The sequence below is a fragment of the Pongo abelii genome, chromosome 23 (genome assembly GCF_028885655.2).
Source record: "Pongo abelii isolate AG06213 chromosome 23, NHGRI_mPonAbe1-v2.0_pri, whole genome shotgun sequence".
Classification (NCBI taxonomy): Eukaryota; Metazoa; Chordata; class Mammalia; order Primates; family Hominidae; genus Pongo; species Pongo abelii.
The window spans coordinates 44,703,425-44,723,211 of NC_085929.1; the positions used below are offsets into that span (position 1 = coordinate 44,703,425).

Below are 19,787 nucleotides of genomic sequence, written 5' to 3' on the forward strand. Positions count from 1 at the left end.
TTGGTGATGCCAGGATGATGAAGAGAGAGAGAAGCAAGGAGGCAGGAAGTATAGGTGTGAAGGAGTGACAATGACAGGCCATGGAGTCCATGCTGGGTACAAAGCGAGGCACATGAACGGGATGGGGCTGGGAAAAGCGGCCAGGAGCAATTCCCTGTCGATGGGGAAAAGCACTGTGTGGGTGGAGGACCAGAGGTAATGAACTGGAAAGACAGAAGGCAGAGACTGGAAAGTGGGGTGCTTGAAACTTGTATTTATGGGAGAGCTGCTGTCACTGGCGATGATAAAGGCCAGCGCGTGGTCGTGTGAATGTGGAGGGTCAGGAACCAGAGGCAATGCTGAGTCAGGGGTTCACATCTTTGAGGATGTGGGGGAGCACCCCAGGCTCGTAGATACCTATCACCGGGGTGACAGCAAGTGGTATTGTAGGGTGACAGAAGATTCAAGGCTGGGGGCAAGGAGGACCCTACCCCACCTCCAGGCCCAGTGGGAGAGGGACCTGGGAGAGAAAACTCTCAGGGGGCTGCGCAGCAAGCGGGGTCCTTCAAGGAGAGCCAGGTGTGGGTTACAGTGAGGAGGCAAAGGGGAGATTCAGGGAGAAGGCTGAGGCTCTGGAGGACACACGGGGGTGTGTCTCTTCCCTCCCTTCTAGAACCCCAGGCTGAAGCCACCTAGCCTCCACTCTGAGAAGCCTCTGCTGTACCTCTGCTGGGGTGGGAGGGGCCTGCAGCTAAGCCTCAGGGGATCTGCGAACCTCTTGAAAGTGGCTGTGTGAGCCTGTTCTCATTCCCCAGGGACCTCAGGGGGTCCCAGACCAAAAAAATGCCAAGGATCCTCACGCTAGAGCAGTACCTGAGTTCCCAGTTTCAAAGCCCAGCACAGGCCCTTCTTTCCCACAGGCTCCCCACAGGCCCCCTCCTCTGTCCTCTGGGCCTTTCCTGGTGCCTTGTCTCTGTAGGGCCTTTCCCTCCAGCTGGTGGAGTCTTCTGGACCCCTTAAGGTCTATCTCTACCCCAGCCACCCCAGGGGAGCCTTTCCCACGCCCTCTGGTCAACACACTTGGCCTTCAGCAACCATGGATACATCTAGCCACTCGGCAGATATTTACCGTGCACCCACGGAGAGCGTGGCACAACACCGGGCATCAGGAAAGCAGAGGAGACTTGGCCCCAGGCCCTGTCCCTCAAGAGCCCTGCAGTCTGGAGGGGAAACAGATGTGGAAACAGACCCACAGCAACCTAAGGCAAGAGGGGCTGTGTCTTGGCCACATGGTGGGTACTGAGGCTCTGAGTGGGAACCGGACAGGCCCACAGAGCAGGGAGCCATGTGTCCAGCCAAGGAGTCGGGGAGGAGCATTCTTAGCAGAAGGAGAAGCAAGGGCAAAGAAGCCGTGTCGGGAACAAGGCCTGTGTAGGGAATACAAGGCCCCACTCTAACATTATCTCACTGAAGGCTGGGGACAGAGCCTCCTTTTCTCGCAGAGACCTGCCGCTTTCCACTCTGCTTGGTGAAGATGGGATGTGGGCGGACTGAATGGATAGAGGAGCTGGCCCCAGAGTACATGGCCAGGACACAGGGCACTCCACTTATCTGAGGTTCCTGATAAGCAGTTTTATGGCAAAGTCCCAGTCCAGACAGCCTCAAAAGTCAGCTCCCGGTAGGGAAGCACAGATCACACGCTTCTATCATCCTTCCCAGGATGCCTGGGAGGTACAGCCCTGTTTCTGCTGAGATACCAGTGAGAGGCTGGCTGATTTCATCAAATGTCATCTGTTACAAGTCAATGCCAGCCGTAAATGATTAATCTGTACCAGGAACAGAAGTATCTGTGCTATCATAATGTACACAGGCATATTACAAGTGACCCTTGGGGGCTCACACGGGGAGAGCCAGGGCCCCCGCACCATAGGTCAGGCAGGAAGGGCCAGGATCAGCCCGGGGGGGTGGGGGTGGAGCTCCACTCAGCTCGCCACACTACAAAGCAGCCCTCACATAAGAAAGGTAAACGAGTGGGTTCTGGAGCCAGGTGACAGGGTCTGAATAATCGCTACGATGACCAGCTGTGTGATCTCAAATTCTGCAAGCCTCTGTTTCCTCATCTGTAATAGGAGGTCAGTAATGACCCCACCTCGTGGGACTATTGTGAGGATAACATGAGTTACTACTTAGACTAGTGCCAAGCCCAGGCACGCAGGACCCGCTGGGAAACTGCAGATGCTCCTGCTGCTGTCGCCGTCTGTATCAGCAGGGTCCAGTCTCTCCGCCCAGCAGCAGTGCTGTGGGACTCTCTGGCCTTAGGTTATACAACCCAAGAATTCAGAAGCTCCTAATTCCATCCCCCAGGTCCATCCAGAAGCTCAGCCTGGCAGCTCACTGCAGCAAAAGAACAACAGGAACTCCTCCACCTGGAGCGGAAGGCTAGCAGCCCACGCTCACTCTAACACGCGTCAAGTACTCAGGACAGTCCAAAGGCCTCCAGGGCAACACAGGAGGAGGATCGTTTAGAAGGCAGAACCTCAGCCCTGGCCAGAGGAAGTTCAGCGCACCAGGCCTGCTCTCCACAGACTGCAGGGTGTTGAGAGGAGCTGGGAGAACATTGCAATGACCACCCCAGCCCTGGAGAACCCCAGGGCTCCGGCAGTGCCCTGACTCTCCTCTACAGCCTCGACCCCACCCTACCCTATCGCAGCCCTCACTCCAGGTCACAGCCTAGGCCTTGGCATTACTGCTTCTGGGACCCTTGGTAACCTCAAACCCTGCATCCCAGTCCCCATCCTCCACCTCCCACTTCCCAGCTCACTCCTTCAACTGCCCTGAATGCAACAGTCCTCCACCTTCCACCCAGGTGGCACAGAGGGCCTGGCACAGAGCAGCCCTCAACGAATGCTGTAAAGCTGAATTAATATATCACATTCATTTGTTCCACAAGCCTGATCTACGCCAGGCACCTGCTGGGGGCTGGGCACACTGTCATGAACCCAACAGACACAGTCCCTCCCCTCACAAGGTCTATGGCCTACCAGGAAGGCAGGATCCCCAGTGCAGGGATGGGTGCCATGGGATGCCCAGCAGAAACTCCTAATCCAGCCTGGATTAGAAAGAAAGGGGAGTATTCCAGGCCACAGCAAGAGCCTGGGCAAAGGCCAGGAGCACAAGGCGGCATGAGCTGAGAACACAGAGGCAGAAATTTGATCACACTGGGCCCTTTTAAGCCATTAAGCACCTGATGTGTTAAGAAAACAGGAAGCTAGCTGGGCGCGGTGGCTCACGCCTGTAATCCCAGCACTTTGGGAGGCTGAGGCAGGCAGATCACAAGGTCAGGAGATCGAGACCATCCTGGCTAAGAGTAGATGGTGAAACCCCATCTCTACTAAAAACACAAAAAAAATTAGCCAGGCATGGTGGCAGGCGCCTGTAGTCTCAGCTACTCGGGAGGCTGAGGCAGGAGAATGGCGTGAACCCGGGAGGCAGATCTTGCAGTGAGCCAACATTGTGCCACTGCACTCCAGCCTGGGTGACAGAGCGAGACTCCATCTCAAAAAAAAGAAAAAGAAAAAGAAAAAGAAAAGAAAACAGGACCAACCAGATTTGCCCTCTGGAAACAGTGCTGTGACAGCAGCTTGGAAGAGGATGAGAGGAGTGCAGGCCACAGCTGGAGCACCAGGAGACACGTGCACAACGACTGTGGTCTGGAGAAGCGAGCCAGCAGCAAGACGGAGGGGGAGAGAACCTCTGATTTTCGACTGGCACGTGGCTGTCTGCAACACAGGCAACACTTCCCAGCGTCCTTTGCAGTTAGCTGTGGCCATGTGACCGGGTTCTGGCCAATGTGTGCAACTTCCATGAAATGTCCCTGAGGAGGGGGAGATTGACCTTCTGCACCCTGCCCTTCTGCCCTCCCTCTGGCTGGAAAGGTGGATGTGATGGCTGGATCTGGCACAGCCAGCTGCAATGATGTTATCTGCTGAAATGGAAAGGCTTGGGTGGGAGCAGGTTATAGGGGAGAAGATAAAAAGGACTCCAGAGCTATGACTGTGAAAATAAATCAATCAATAAAATTTAGAAATAAGACAAACAAGGCTGGGCATGGTGACTCATGCCTGTAATCCTAGCACTTTGGGAGGCCGAGGCGGGCAGATCACAAGGTCAGGAGTTCAAGACCATCCTGGCTAACACAGTGAAACCCTGTCTCTACTAAAAAACACAAAAATTAGCCAGGTGTGGTGGCACGCACCTGTAGTCTCAGCTACTCAGGAGGCTGAGGCAGAAGAACAGCTTGAACCCAGGAGGCAGAGGTTGCTGTAAGCCAAGATCATGCCATTGCACTCCAGCCTGGGCAACAGAGCAAGACTCCATCTCAAAAAAATAAATACATACATCATACATACATGGAAACAACACAGCAGCACAGACAGAGAAATTGATTGGGAACCAGAAGACACTGATTCTGTTTCTTCACTGCTTCCTGTGTAATCTAGGATGAATCATTTATCATCCCAAGGTTATTTTCTCATGCATAAAATGGAATACTGCCTTCCTTGCCCACCTCCATGGATTGGCAGAGAATGTGCTAACCCAACATACTTAAAAACATCCTGTAAAAAAAATTGGGAGGCCGAGGCAGGTGGATCACGAGGTCAGGAGATTGAGACCATCCCAGCTAACACGGTGAAACCCCATCTCTACTAAAAATACAAAATATTAGCCGGGAGTGGTGGTGGGTGCCTGTAATCCCAGCTACTCAGGAAGCTAAGGCAGGAGAATGGCGTGAACCCGGGAGGCGGAGCTTGCAGTAAGCCGAGATCGTGTCACTGTACTCCAGCCTGGGTGACAGAGCGAGACTCCGTCTCAAAAAAAAAAAAAAAAGAAAAAAAAATCCTGTAAACTATAAAGTACCACAGAATAGCTTAGGTGTAGCTAAGAAGCTGCTGGCAAAGGACTAAATCCCCCTGGGATGGAGGTCTGCCCACACTGGGGCTTAAGCTGGCTGAGACAAATCTGGAATCCTGTCAAGGGATTTTACAACTGACAGAACTTGGTGATTATTGGTACGTGGAGGTTGGTGGTATCCCCAGGGCCGTGTATCTCAAAAGTGGGGCTGTCCAGCTCTCTCCAAGGAGTGGACCCGCTGCCCTGGTCAGCTGTGCCTGCAGTGGGGCTCTGGAGCTACAAGTGCAAGCCTGCCCCGTCCAGGGTCAGTCCTGATCGCGTCCAGCTGGAAGGCGGTCTGCTCAGCCCCATCTGCACTCAGAATCTGGGATGGCCCCACTGTATTAAAACTGGTGCCTGCACTGGCCACTGAGCTGCATTTAGCCCAAGCACCTGCTGTGGGTGCCTCTGCCTCAGGTTCCTTGTGGAGCCAGGCTCTGAATTCTCACCTGATTGGATGGGGCCCTGATACCTGCCTTGCTCCTCTGTTGGTGGCAGCCCCTGGCCCCCAGCCTGACACTTTCAGAGACCCCTCCTGCCATGCCTCTTCAGTCAGAATGAGTCCCCAGCTGCTTCCTTTAGCCTCACTCTCACCAAAGCCCTGCATGAACCTGGGATCCAGCCAGAGCCACCTGCCTGCAGGCTCACACCTCCACACCTCTGCACGGCTGGAACGACCTTATCCATTTTGTTCTGCCACACAGGCTCCTCCTCACTCTTCCGGGCACAGAGTAGCTCTCAGTCACCTCCTTGTGATCCACACTGTTTCCTAGGCTCTCCCTCTGTCACAGCACTCCTCGAGGGGTGCTACAATGCCTGTTTGCACTGGACCTCCCCCACCAGACTGTATGTTCCTTAAAGACACAGGACATGTTTGTCATCTCACAGGGTCAGCCAGGACTGGCCCGAAGCCCAGGACTCTGGAGACACTGGAGGTGCTTGGTGCATGTTGAATGGATGGCTGACAGGACAGCCAGATGGATAGGTGAGCGGAAACAGGGATATCTGTCTGAGCCCAACTAGATGCCAGTCTGCCAAGCACTGCTGGGGCCTGCATTTGGAACCTTGGCTGCTTCTCCCCTTTTCCCAACCAGCTCTGCCGTCGGCCCGGTTCCCTCAGCCCTGTCCTGGCTTTTGAGCCTTCCCTTCAGGCCCAGGGGAGTCCCAGCATGCCCCAAGAGGTGACAGCTCTGTCCAGCCCTCCTGAGCAAACCCTGGGCAGCCCCTATGAGAATGGCCATGCCCCTTAAAGAGCCAGGGCTAGGCCAGGTGCGGTGGCTCACGCCTGTAATCCCAGCACTTTGGGAGGCCAAGGTGGGCAGATCACCTGAGGTCAGGAGTTTGAGACCAGCCTGGCCAATATGATGAAACCCCGTCTCTACTAAAAATACAAAAATCAGCTGGGCGTGGTGGTGGGTACCTGTAATCCCAGCTACTCAGAAGGCTGAGGCAGGAGAATCGCTTGAACCTGGGAGGCAGAAGTTGCAGTGAGCCGAGATTGTGCTACTGCACTCCAGCCTGGGCAACAGAGCAAGACTGTCTCAAAAAACCAAAACCAAAACCAAAAATAAAGAGCCAGGGCTAAAGGTTCTCCCCATGGGCCTTATCTGATGTGGACACTCTCAGTCTCCCTGTCCTTCCTTCTTCCCTTTGTCCATATAGGTCGAGCCTCCAAGCCAGAAACAACCCAGGCTTCCATCCCCAGCCTCGTGCTGGGATACTGATGGGCCAGAAGTGTGCAGTCTCGGAAGCCCTTCCCTCCGGTCCAAGAGTACAGTCTCCCCTCTCTCCCACCCCTCTCTAGACCCCTCAGACAGAGACTCAAAGAAGCTGCTTCTCGGCCAATGAGACCTCCAATCCGAGATGTGGGGGAGTGAAAGGAGAGAAGTATGTTCCCGCTGAGCATCACCCACCGGAATCCACTCTGTGAGTTCCTGGGGTTGACCAGGACGCAGTCCCAGGTGCGGTTGGGAGTGTTCTGGAACAGAATCAGCTGCCCTTCCTCCCAAACTCGGTCACTCGAGGTGTAGTCAGCCACAGCCACCTCCTTCACCCGGAATGGGTTAGAGAACAAGTTGGTGACGCCACTGAGGGTATTGACCAGGCGGCCGAAGAACTGCATCTTCTGCGGGGCAGGTGGGGAGGCCCCACCGTCTTCCCCCTCTGTCTGGAAGAAAACGAGGTCTCTGGTCAGCCAGGCACAGTCTCCCATGCCCATCTCACCCAGTGCAGCAGTTTCCTGCACAGACACCCAGATCGCTCCCCACCAGCGTTGCCCCCAGATCCTGGGCCTGGAGGGACCTTAAAAGGAGGGGAAAGACAGAGAAACGACACTGAGTGGGGGGTAAAAGTGACAGAACCCTCAGGCCAGGCTGGGTACCTAGAAGGCTGTCCCCCTGTGCTGCCACTGTGCACAGGTGACCTTAACTGCCTGCTTCCCAACCCAGTGTCCCAGCAGAGACTCAGTTTCCTCACCTGTAGTATGTAGTATTGACCAAAGGAGATAGCACATGTGAACATACATTATAGGCAGTAATGCCCTGGGCAAATGGAGGGTTCTCACTATATAAGTTACAGAGATAACCTTTCAGCACTCAGAGGCCAGTATGGACCAGACACAGTGGCTCAGGCATGTAATCCCAGCACTTTGAGAGGCTGAGGTGGGCGGATCATTTGAGGTCAGAAATTCGAGACCAGCCTGGCCAATATGGTGAAACTCTGCCTCTACTAAAAATACAAAAATTAGCCAGATGTGGTGGCAGGCGCCTGTAGTCCCAGCTGCCCAGGAGGCTGAGGCAGGAGAATCGCTTGAACCCGGGAGGCAGAGGTTGCAGTGAGCTGAGATCGCGCCACTGCACTCCAGCCTGGGCGACAGGGTGAGACTCTGTCTCAACAACAAAAAAAGAGGCCAGCATGGATCATTTCACTTCCGCAAGCAAAATCAATGTCCCCACTCCTAGATACCAAAAGGTGACCAGCATGTCACACTCTATCGGAGCAAGGGGATCATCGGCATTGGTCTAAATCCTTTGTTTCCTGCTACCACAGGTTTCCCAAAGAGCTCCGAGAGACAGCGCACAAAAGCAAGCTCCTTGGAAACAACGAACTGCACCTTCTGCGGGGGCAGGTGGGGGAGCCCCTGCAGAAGATGCCATTCAAGACTCAGGAGCAGCAGTGTCTGGGTGGTAACTTTACACTGCATATTCAGAGTCATAGTTTCTGCCATGGAAATTGTCCCCAGTGTTGATGATGGAATTAGATACCTTGTTATTTCCTAGGTTCCCAGAAAATACACTGCCTTCCTAAGGTACTGTCACCAAAGCCAGGCGCCAATCAGACGGAGGCCGCCCTCTGCCTCTGTGCCAAGATGTCACCAGACAAAAGACACTAAGGACAGAGTATGGGTGCCCTGGGGGAGAGAGGACATCTGAGTGGACACTGGGTCACAGCCACATTTTTCCCTGGCCTATGTGCTGAGCACAGGATGGACCCTGGGGACAGAAGGAAGACAAAAGCAAGGGGCCACTAAGAGGCACATGAAAAGGAAAAAAGATCAATACCACTAGTAATTATACCAACAAGGCACGGTGGTTCACGCCTGTAATCCCAGCACTTTGGGAGGCCGACTCGGGCAGATCACCTGAGGTCAGGAGTTTGAGACCAGCCTGACCAACATGGAGAAACCCCGTCTCTACTAAAAATACAAAAAATTAGCCAGGCGTGGTGGCGCATGCCTGTAATCCCAGCTACTTGGGAGGCTGAGGCAGAAGAATCGCTTGAACCCGGGAGGCAGAGGTTGCGGTGAGCTGAGATCGCGCCATTGCACTCCAGCCTGGGCAACAAGAGCGAAACTCCGTCTCAAAAAAAAAAAAAAAAGATCACAACAACTCAAGAAAAGTTCGCAGTGTCCCATTACAAGGCTCAGTGCCATCTCTCAGTGATGTCTATCTGGAATGCTCTTCCTCTCCTTTTCTGTCTGAGAAAGCCCTGATCCTTCTTCAAATCCAAGCTCGGTTCTCACGGTTCTCAACCTCCTCCTTAAAAATGTTTTTGTTGTTGTTGTTTTGGAACAGGGTCTGGCTCTGTTGCCCAGGCTGGAGTACAGTGGCTCAATCATGGCTCACTGCAGCCTCTACCTCCTTCCACCTCAGCCTCCTGAGTAGCTAGGACTACAGGTGTGTATCACCAGGCCTAGGTAATTTCTTCAAAATAATTTTTATAGAGGCCAGGCATGGTGGCTCATGCCTGTAATCCCAGCACTTTGGGAGGCTGAGGAGGGCAGATCACTTGAGGTCAGGAATTTGAGACCAGCCTGACCAACATGGTGAAACTCCGTCTCTACTAAAAATACAAAAAAATTAGCTGGGCATGGTGGTGGGCACCTATAATCCCAGCTACTTGGGAGACTGAGGCAGGAGAATCGCTTGAGCCCGGGAGGTGGAGGTTGCAGTGAGCCAAGATAGCACCACCGCACTGCAACCTAGGTGATAGAGTGAAGACTCCGTCTCAGAAAAAAAAAAAAAAAAAAAAATTATAAAGACAGGGTTTTACCATGTTGCTCAGGCTGATCTCGAACGCCCGGGTTCAAGCAATCTGCCTGCCTCAGCCTCTCAAAGTGCTGGGATTACAGGTGTGAGTCAACGTGCCTGGCCTAAAATGTTCTTGGTACACCATTGCCAGACGCCAGGTTCTCTCTCCTTGCTCTGGGCTCTCCCTCACTTTAAACACATCTGTACTATCACACCCCAGCACGTTACAACTGCCCCTCCTGCCAGACTGTAAGCTTCATCATCCTCCTACCAAACACTCCTGTGCATCTTTCTGGCACCATCCTGAAAGCTTCACGTACATTAATCATTTTGTCTGCACAACCACTCTATGAACTGGTTACTATTATTATCCTCATTTTACATATGAGAACACCAAAGAACAGAGGGGTAAAGTCACAGGCCCAGGGTCACCCAGCTAGTGGGTGGAGCAGTGAAAGCTGGCACCCAGCTGGGCTGGCCCAGAGTCTGAGTTTCTCAAAGGCAGCTGCTCGTCTTTTCATCTCCATCCACAAGCTTGGCTCACGGAAAGTTTGTCAAAACAAAAATTTCACTGAGTAAATATTATGCATAGAAAAAACAAAGCCTGATAGAAAACAAACCAAGATAGACTGACAGAAAACATGCCATTGAGTAGATGAGGGTGCTGGTTTATGGGCTTTTTTTTCTTTTCCCTATTTTCCAGATGCTATATAAAGCGATTACAGTTTTCAAAGGAAGTAGCAGTGTAGGCTGAGTCTCTGGGGACTGCAGCCGAGAAGATGGGGACCTGTGGAACTCAGGCCTGGCCTTGAAGAGCGCAGAGAGGCTCCCCCAAGGACGGGCCCACAGGGACACAGAGGGGTGCTCCCAGGAAGGGCAGAGAGTCAAGAGCATCCAGCACCCATGAGCCTCAGGTTGATGGAGAAAGCCACCAGGGGTGCAGTGAAATCAAAGAAAGATTCCACACCCCCAGAGAGACCCCTTCGTCAATGCCCCAGCCTGTGTCCCCCCCACCAGAGCCTGGGGCTGGGGGATGCCCCCCCACACACCCACAGCAGCATGGCCACAGAAACGACAGGCCTGGCTGGCATCCAGCCTTCAGAGTTGGCAGGAGGATGAGATGACGCAATGGAGGGAAGGTGTCTGGGACACAGGCCGACCGTGGGTGCACAAACAGTGGCCATTGTTATCACTAGGTGGAAGAAAGGAAATGACAGCCACGGGGCCACATCCTGGAACACTCATGGCATCGCCAACCAGGAAGGCGGCCAGCAGGGAGAAAGTGCTCACATGTGCTTCCTTCTGTCCCTGCCACCTTGGACCCTGGAGCCCAGGCTCTTCCCAGCACAGCTGCAAGAGGGGGATGGTGGGTAAGGGCCCCCCCATCATGCCTCATTTCATCTCTCCCCCCGGCTTCTCACAGCCTCCTACCCTTGACCTTCCCGTGGGGTAGACAATCACTTTTCTCCACTGATGACCGGCCCCACCTGCTCCTTACCTGGGCTTCTCCCTGCACCCCCAGAATGCCCGCGTCACCTGATACAGACCGCATCTCGGCTGTGTCAAGCAGCTCTCTCAAACACCACAAGCAGAAAGACAAAGACCCAAGACCTTTGGTGGTGGGGCCTGACAGTGACAATTCTGCCTGTCCGAGCCAGGCAATTTCCAGGTACCAATTTTGGTGCCCCCCTTGAGGGAAGCCAGATATTTCTGGCCGTTTTCCTTATCTCTGCTCACCCACCCCCTGTCAAAACCAAGCTTGCCTGCTGGGTTCATTCAGGGAAGACTGACAGAGAGTGTGCTGGTGTGAGGCTCCCCTGGAGGAGCTGAAGGGCGGGAGGAACACGTATTATTATCCCATCTCAGAGATCAAGAAACTGAGGCCCAGAGAGGCCCCAAATTGTACATGTTCAAAGGGCAAATTAAGGCCGGGCACAGTGGCTCACGCCTGTAATCCCAGCATTTTGGGAGGCTGAGGCAGGCGGATTGCTTGAGCCCCGGAATTCGAGACCAGCCTGGGCAACATGGCAAAACCCTGTCTCTACAAAATATAAAATAAAATTAGCTGGGCAGGGTGGTGTGCACCTGTGGTCCCAGCTACTCGGGAGGCTAAGGCAAGAGGATCACTTGAGCCCAGGAGGTCGAGACTGCAGTGAGCCAAGGTTGCACCACTGCACTCCAGCCTGGGAGACAGAGCAAGACCCTGCCTCAAAAACAAAACAAAACAAAGGGCAAATTAAAGTTGATGTCCACCAAAAAGGAAAAACAAACGGGCTGGGCGCAGTGGCTCACGCCTGTAATCCCAGCACTTTGGGAGGCCGAGGCGGGTGGATCACGAAGTCAGGAGATCGAGACCATTCTGGCTAACATGTGAAACCCCGTCTCTACTAAAAACACACAAAAAAATTAGCTGGGCCTGGTGGCGGGCGCCTGTAGTCCCAGCTACTCAGGAGGCTGAGGCAGGAGAAAGGCGTGAACCCGGGAGGTGGAGCTTGCAGTGAGCCAAGATCACGTCACTGCACTCCAGCCTGGGCGAGAGCGAGACTCTGTCTCAAAAAAAAAGAAAAGAAAAGAAAGAAAAACAAACGAAGAAACAAAAAACTTTGAGTGGGAAGAGAGGGAGATTGGAGCCAATGGTAGCATCTCTGATGAGTTCCCTGGAAGTGACTACCTGGGTTCATAAAACAGTCACCGGAAAGACCCAAGACCAGTCCCTGTCTTGCCAAGTGCACGGTCCCCTGGGGGAAGGACCCCTAAATGGGATGACTTTTGAGCTGAACTTTCCAGGAAGAACAGGAGTTTGCCAGCGGGGGAAATGGCGAGAGGCCTTCACAGCAGATGAAGCAGATCGGAACACGGGGGAAGGCAGAGATCAGGGGCTTGCTCAGCCCACCCATGAATGGTGAGCATTTTCATGGGGACTGGATAGCTCGAGAGGGGAAGGTGCCAAGAGGAGGGGCCGTGGTTAGTGCTGCGATCAACATGAACACAGGTCACTCGGAGCCACTTGTCCAGTGGCTATGTCACTCACGCCCCTAGCCATGCCCAGGGAAGCTCCTCTTACGACGAGGACCCAAGCCCTGGAAGAAGTGCAGTAGAGGACAGGGACCAAGAGGGTCGCTCACAGCGGGTGGTGAGGGAGAACTCAGTCCCAAAAATCTGGTTCCTCCTCAGCTACGAATTCCCTGAAGAACCCTGGGCAGGTCTCAGGCACAAGAGGAGCGGTCCCTGCCCTCTGATGGTTGCTATCCGCCGCAGCTGCCAGGCCCTAGCAGTCCCCTCTCCTCCCCTTTGGAAGGTCTGTGTGAAAACTGCTTTTCTGTAGTGAAAGGGGCCTGTGCTTAAGTCCTCCCTGGAATGCGCTCTACAGTTCCTGCCAGAGCCCCTGCTCATCCTTCAAGGCCCAGCTGCCCTCTCTGAATGCTCAGAGCACCAGAGCACCCTTCCAGCCTGCATGGTTCCCAGCCCAGCCTGACACCCTTCTATGCCCACCGTACCACACAAATCCAGGTGCAGGTTTCCCTGCTGACGCTGGCCAGTGGCGCCCCATGACCTCCCAGGGAAAGCCCAGACTCCAGCATCCATGACAGCTGGCCCAACTCACCCCTCCAGCTCATCCCTCACCTCTACTCCAGCCACGCCGCACCATCCATCCTCCCAGAACGCGTCAAACTCATCTCAGTGCACCTGGGGATACCGCACATACGCTCCATTGGCTTAGCCCATCCTCCCCACTTTCTTAACCGGAATCTGTGCTCCATAAAAGACAAATGAATAAACCTCTTCTTACCCATGAAGATTCAGCTCAGGTGCCATCTCCTCTGAAAATTCATACCCGCACCTCCACCCTGCAGCCTGGTGTGCCTGCCCCTTCTCCCCAGCACCCCACACCACCCAGGGCCCAGCCCACAGGAACACACACCATGTGAGAATGGGGGTGCATCTGTTGGCTTGGGCTGCTCACCCCACCCTCTTTGATTTGTTTCCCTAAGCACCTGGCATGATGTTCCTGACTCACAGTGGGTGTTTAATAAATGTTTGGTGAATGAATGAATGAGAATGAATGAATGAACCACTTATAAGCCCACGGGGCCAGCATCTCTGAAGCCCCCGGACACACTTTATTCCCTTGAAGGTGATAACAGGGACCACACACACTGTTCCCACCCACTCTGAGCTGCCAGGCTCCTCTCCACAACGGATAGGGAAATATCGTGCTCAAATCCCACCAGTGGCTAACGGCCCACAAGGGGTTCGCTCCTCCACCGGGAGAACCTGTATCTAGCACCTGCACTCCTTCAGGAGCGGCCCTAAGTGATCGGGCTGATCCATCCCCAGGCTTCGGTCTGGAAAGTTCAGCTTTATATATAGTCAGGGCGCTTAAGCTAAGCTCACTCCTAGTCCAAGCAGGAAAGACTCCAAGCCTTCTGCTTCCTTCTTGACTGAGCCAAGAGCAGAGGAGCCGGACAGCTGCCCGAGAGGTGCGTGACAGGAACCCACAGGCAGCAGGCCAGGAAGCAGACCTCACAGGCTTGGCCACGTGGGGGATTCCAGGAGCACACACAGAACTGCCTGAGGTGGAAATCAGGCCTCACGAGCCCCAGCTGCTGACGACAGGATGTCCCATGATTGGAACAACTGTTGGATGGTCCTGGCAGCAGAACCTGGCAGCAGCGACACCCTCCTGAGCACCCACCTCCCACCCAGTCAAGACAGAGCAGACTGGAAATTCAGGGTCCGCTCAGAGTGCCAAGCTGCCCCAACTTCCTTCCTGTAGCTCCCACCATCTGTGCCACCCAGCACGTGAGCATGCCACCACACACTGGCCTCCGTCCTCTCACAAGGCCACCACGCCTCACAGCTGGCAAAGGGTTCCACACTTGTGATCTACCTCCAAGCTCACAAAGAAACAGGGAAGGCGCAGCCGGGCGCGGTGGCTCACACCTGTAACCCCAGCACTTTGGGAGGGTGAGACAGGCAGATCACCTGAGGTCAGAAGTTCAAGACTAGCCTGGCCAACGTGGTGAGAAAGAAACCCCATCTCTACTAAAAATACAAAAAAAATTTGCCTGGCGTGGTGGTGGGTGCCTATAATCACAGCTACTTGGGAGGCTGAAGCAGGAGAATCCTTGAACCTGAGAGGCAGAGGCTACAGTGAGCCGAGATCACGCCACTGCACTAAAGCTTGAATGACAGAGACTCTGTCTCAAAAAAAAAAAAAAAGAAACAAGGAAGGTGCAATCATTCTCCCTGTTTGGCATGTGGGGAAATCAAGGCCCCAAGAGAGGAAATGGGGTGGCGGGTTGTGGTGGGGGGGTTGCCTGCCTGTGTCCTCTGACTCTTGAACAGCACTAGGCAAAGGGCTGGCCACACAGCAGGTGCTCAATCCGTGGGTGAGAAAACATTGAATGAACACAGGGGTCATCTGAGCCTCTGGACCTCCAAGGCAGCCTCCTGGCAAAATGTCCCCGCAAATGTTCCCTCTGACCCCAGCTCACTCCAACCTCTTTCCTAAGTTAGTGGGAAAGGGCTTGATCCCACCCCCTCACAACCCATCAGCACCCACTGCTGCCCAGCACCCACAGGGCACCAGATGCTTCACCACAGTTTCAGGTAAATTGCCACTTTTTTTTTTTTTTTTTTTGAAACAGAGTTTCACTCTTATTGTCCAAGCTGGAGTGCAGTGGCACGATCTTGGCTCACTGCAACCTCTGCCTCTCAGGTTCAAGCGATTCTCCTGCCTCAGCCTCCAGAGTAGCTGGGATTACAGGCGTGCACCACCACGCCTGGCTAATTTTTTGTATTTTTAGTAGAAACAGGGTTTCACCATGTTAACCAGGCTGGTCTTGAACTCCTGACCTCAGGTGATCCGCCCACCTCCACCTCCCAAAGTGCTGGGATTACAAGCATGAGCCACTGCGCCTGGCCGAATTGCCACATTTAACCCTCCAAACACCTGTAAGAAAAGGTCCAGGTCTCTCCACATTACACAGGAAACTGGGGCACAGGTTACACAATTTGCCAGGATCTGAACCCAATTAGCTGGAATCCAGAGCATCAGGCTCTTAATCCTCAAACTGCCTTCAGGAGAAAGCTGAAAGAAAGTGGCTGAGCGAGGCTTGCTCAACAGGCTGTTAGATTCCAAAAGCCAAGGCCCTCGTCTCAAAATGCACTGTTGCCCACGTTGAGCCAGAGCAAAACGTCCTTTCACAAAAGGAAAAAGCGTCTCTTTCATTCACTCGGCTTGGCTGGACCACAGCTGGAAGCAAACTGCCCCGAAACTGTCACTGGAGCTCCCAAGCACATGAGACGGGGTGGCTTTAAGAGACCTTTGGGCTGGTGGCACGGTACAGTGTGGCCCGTGTTATGACTCACTCCACAAATATTTACTGAGATGGATTGTGGCAGGCATTGTTCTAACCGCTGGGGATACAATTGTAAACAAAACAGACTGGTCGGGCATGGCGGTTCACTCCTGTAATCCCAGTACTTTAGGAGGCCGAGGAAGGAGGATCACTTAAGCTCAGGACTTTGAGACCAGCCTGGGTAATATAGCGAGACCTCACCTCTACAAAAATTTAAAAATTACCCGGGCATGGTGTCTCTCATGCCTGTAAGTCCCAGCTACTAAGGTGGCTGAGGTGAGGGGACTGCTTAAGTCTAGCAGGTCGAGGCTGCAGTGAGCTGTGATTGTGCCACTGCAATCCAGCCTGGGTGACAGTGAGACCCTGTCTTAAAACAAAACAAGGCCGGGTGCAGTGGCTCATACCAGTAATCCCAGAACTTTGGGAGGCCGAGGTGGGTGGATCACTTGAGGTCAAGAGTTCAAGACCAGCCTGGCCAACATAGTGAAACCCCATCTCTACCAAAAAATACAAAAATTAGCTGGGTGTGGTGGCATGCACCTGTAATTCCAGCTTCCTGGGAGACTGAGGTGGGAGAATCACTCGAACCCAGGAGGCAGAGGCTGCAGTGAGCTGAGATCGCATCACTGCGCTCCAGCCTGGGCAACAGAGTGAGACTCTGTCTCAAAACCAAAACAACCAACCAACCAAAAAAACCCCCACAAAATCCCTGACATCCTGGAACTTATATTTTAGACAGAGCTACTAATAATAAAGAAGATTAACAGGTAAATATTTACAAAGGTTTTAGATGCCAATTAACTACTGAGGAGAAAAACCAGAGAATGGGGATAGGAAGTGCTGAGGTGGAGAGTGAAATTTTAGATACGGTGAAGAGGGAAGTCTTCACCAAGAAATTGATCTTAAATAAATACCTGATGGAGAGAGATGAAAGTCATATGAATAGCTAGGCAAAGAGAGCGCGTGCAAAGGCCATGGGGCTGGAACATGTTTAGTGAGTTCCAGGAAGAGCAAGGAAGCCAGTGACATCAGAGAGGCAACAGGGGGCCAGGCGTGTGCCTTGAGAGGAGAGGCCACTGCAAAGAAACAACATTTTAACAAGATCACTCTGGCTGGGTGTGGGGTAAGAAACAGAGAGGCATCATGGATAATCTCACAGCTTTGACCTGAGCAACTGAATGAATACTACTCCTATTTCCTAAGATGAGAAAGAGAATGGGAGGGACATGTTTTGGTGAAGAGTGGGGTCAGGGATGGAGGGCAGAACTAACAGGAGCTCAATTCTAAACTCTAAGTTTGAGGCCTGGCGCGGCGGCTCACACCTGTAATCCCACCACTTTGGGAGGCCAAGGCAGGTGGATCACTTGAGATCAGGAGTTCGAGACCAGCCTGGCCAACATGGTGAAACCCCGTCTCTACAAAAATACAAAAATTAGTTGGGCATGATGGCGCATGCTTGTAATCCCAGCTACTCGGGAGGCTGAGGAGGGAGAATCAGGAGGTGGAGGTTGCAGTGAGCCGAGATCGCGCCATTGCATTCCAGCCTGGGTGACAGAGTGAGACTCCATCTCAAAAAATAAATAAATCAATAAATAAATACTTCAAGTTTGAAAAGCCTAAGTTTGAGGTGCTGAGTAAGCAACTAGATTTGAGTCTGTCATTCCAGGGAAAGGTCTGGACTGGACTGGGGATATAAATTTGTGGGCTGACAGAATAGAGACGGCACTTAAAGAAATAAGACTGGATGAGATCACCATCCGAAAACGAGAACAGGCATTTAAGACATGACCCTATCAAAATCCACTGTGAAAGACACAGAACATATTCTCCCAGGGAGCCACCCTCTACAAAGTGAAGCTTGTAACACACTCTTCACTACAGCCCCTTACCCCTTGCCTACCTACTTCCCCCAGCACACACACCCAATAGATGTGTGCAGACACACACACACACACACACACAGTATTTAAATTTCTCCTTTCTGTATCTCTTAGTGATGTCATTCTGCTGAGTAAGAGGGAAACTCCCTTTTGGAGAGTCTGTCATGTAACAAGAAAGTAATCCATGGAAGGAACAAAAAGTGTCCTAAGCACTGAGACAACAGTAGCAAACTTTACACATCACGACAATCACACAGGCTCTGGTGTCAGATTCCAGCTTCAACCTCATCGGTGTGACCTCAAGCAACTCATCCGCCCTCTTTTTCTCATGTGAAATGAGAATATCATTGGCCACGCCAAGGGCAGCCTAGAACATCAGACAGTCCATAAATATTTGTTAGGTAAACGATGACTGAATGAATGGTGAAGAGAACATATACAGAAGAGCCTGACTCACAAGAGGTGATGAACAAACACTGCCAAATGATATACTGAAAGAAAAGGGACCTCCTGCTCATCCTTCTCTCCTTGTCTTCTCATTCTATCCCTTTCCCTTTCCATTCCTTTCAACCCTGCCTATGCCCCAACAGTAAAATCATGTATTTGTACAGGGCCATACTGGTTATAAAGCTTTACCTTCTACATTTTCTCATTCAAATTTTGAACCTCCTGGCAGCCTTACGAGGGCAGGAGGTACAGTTCCCCTGTCACAGATGAGGAAACTGAGACTTGGACAGAAAACAGCTTCCAAACTCCAGGCAGAAACTGTAACAAAAACAGTGCATTCAGCCCAAGGGTGGAGCCTCAACGTTGCCAAACCAAACCTGCCTGACATCCTGTTGGGCGGGTAAGAGGCAGGTGAGGGAAAGACCCAGAAGCTAGGGGGAGGTATTCGTTGGGGTCATGTGGGTAGCCCATTAAAAATACGGCCACAGGTCCCCTTGCCCTGTGCCCTCCCTGTCCCACACCCACAGGCTTGCCCCTGACCCAGTCCCATGATCACCCGGGTCACATGCTCCCTGTCACCAGCTTCCAAGTCATCTGTGGGAGCAGCAGGTGGACACAGGATTGGGGGTGGGAGACTCTGGGGTGGCCAGGCTGAGGGGAAGGAGGGAGCATGTCGGGGGCAGGTCTGGAGGCACGCGAGAGAGGAAAGGCAAGGAAGAAAAGCAGGGAGGAAAGGCAGGAGAAGCAGGGAGTGAGAAATGAGTAGAGGCACCACGAAAGGTGGAGACGGAGGTGAAGTGGGGAATCAAGTGAGCACTTAGAGGAGCACAGGAAGGAAAATTAGGACGCCCAATGGGGTCTAAAGAGGCACTGAGGGTCGGGGAAAAAGAAGAGACGGATTGACTCGGGAAGTTAGGGATACTGAGGGAGACACACGGAGGAGACTGGGGTTCAGGGGAGGAACTCAGGGTCGAAGCTGGGGTCCCTGGGGTCCACAAGTTCGAGATGAGACACGGGCGGTCACGGGATAGGAATTGGGGACGCAGGGGGATGAAAAGATGGAAGGTGGGGGCACTCAGGGAGTCACATAAGGGTCAATGGAGGACATGCCTCAGAATCGGAGACACGAGGAATATCCAAAGGAGGGTCCGGCGGAGACTTGGAAGTCCGGAGCGCGGAGGAGGTTGGGGAAGGGACCCCAGGCCCCGCCCACCTGCGAGGTCACTCACCTCGGTTTACTCAGCACTTCTACTTCCTCCTACTTCCGCAAACGAGCCTCGGGCCACGTGATGGCCTGACCACCGCTCTCCGCCAATCACTGGTGGCCCTGTCCCAGGCCTCCTCTAGGCTCCGCCCCCGCGCCCGAGGACGGCGGGAGGCGGGGGTCCGCCATTTTTTTTTAACTGCCCAATGGAAGGGGCTCCATTAGCCAAGGGAGGACGAGCTTTCGGCGGGAGCCAATCCTCGGCGGCGAGGCGCGGCCATGTTTGTGCGGGGCAGAAGGTGCCTGGCTTCTTGGCAGTCATGTTGATGAGGGCCAGGAGTCCCACCCTAGTCCGCCTTCCGCCTCCTAAAGCGGCCAGAGCCTGGAGTCTGAAGTTACTGTTAATGATTGCTCGCAAAGATAAAAATAAAGG

At 53.3% G+C, this 19,787-nt stretch overlaps 1 protein-coding gene across 11 annotated transcripts in view; it reads right to left on the minus strand.

Annotated features, from left to right (window-relative positions):
- The window catches only part of PLA2G6 (phospholipase A2 group VI), a 69,995-nt gene extending 50,508 nt beyond the window's left edge, over nucleotides 1–19,487 (minus strand). For 2 of the 11 annotated variants that reach the window (XM_054543424.2, XM_054543422.2), the window contains exons 1-2: nucleotides 19,380–19,487; nucleotides 6,843–7,092 (exon numbers count right to left, since the gene is read on the minus strand). In XM_054543424.2, the coding sequence (XP_054399399.2) occupies nucleotides 6,843–7,051 (209 nt within the window). In that variant the 5' untranslated portion in view covers nucleotides 7,052–7,092; nucleotides 19,380–19,487. Of the gene's footprint in view, nucleotides 1–6,842; nucleotides 7,097–19,260 lie in introns of all 11 variants that reach the window. The other 9 variants (XM_009234355.4, XM_054543421.2, XM_054543423.2 and 6 more) reach the window with 6 other exon arrangements.
- Nucleotides 19,488–19,787: the final 300 nt, after the last annotated feature.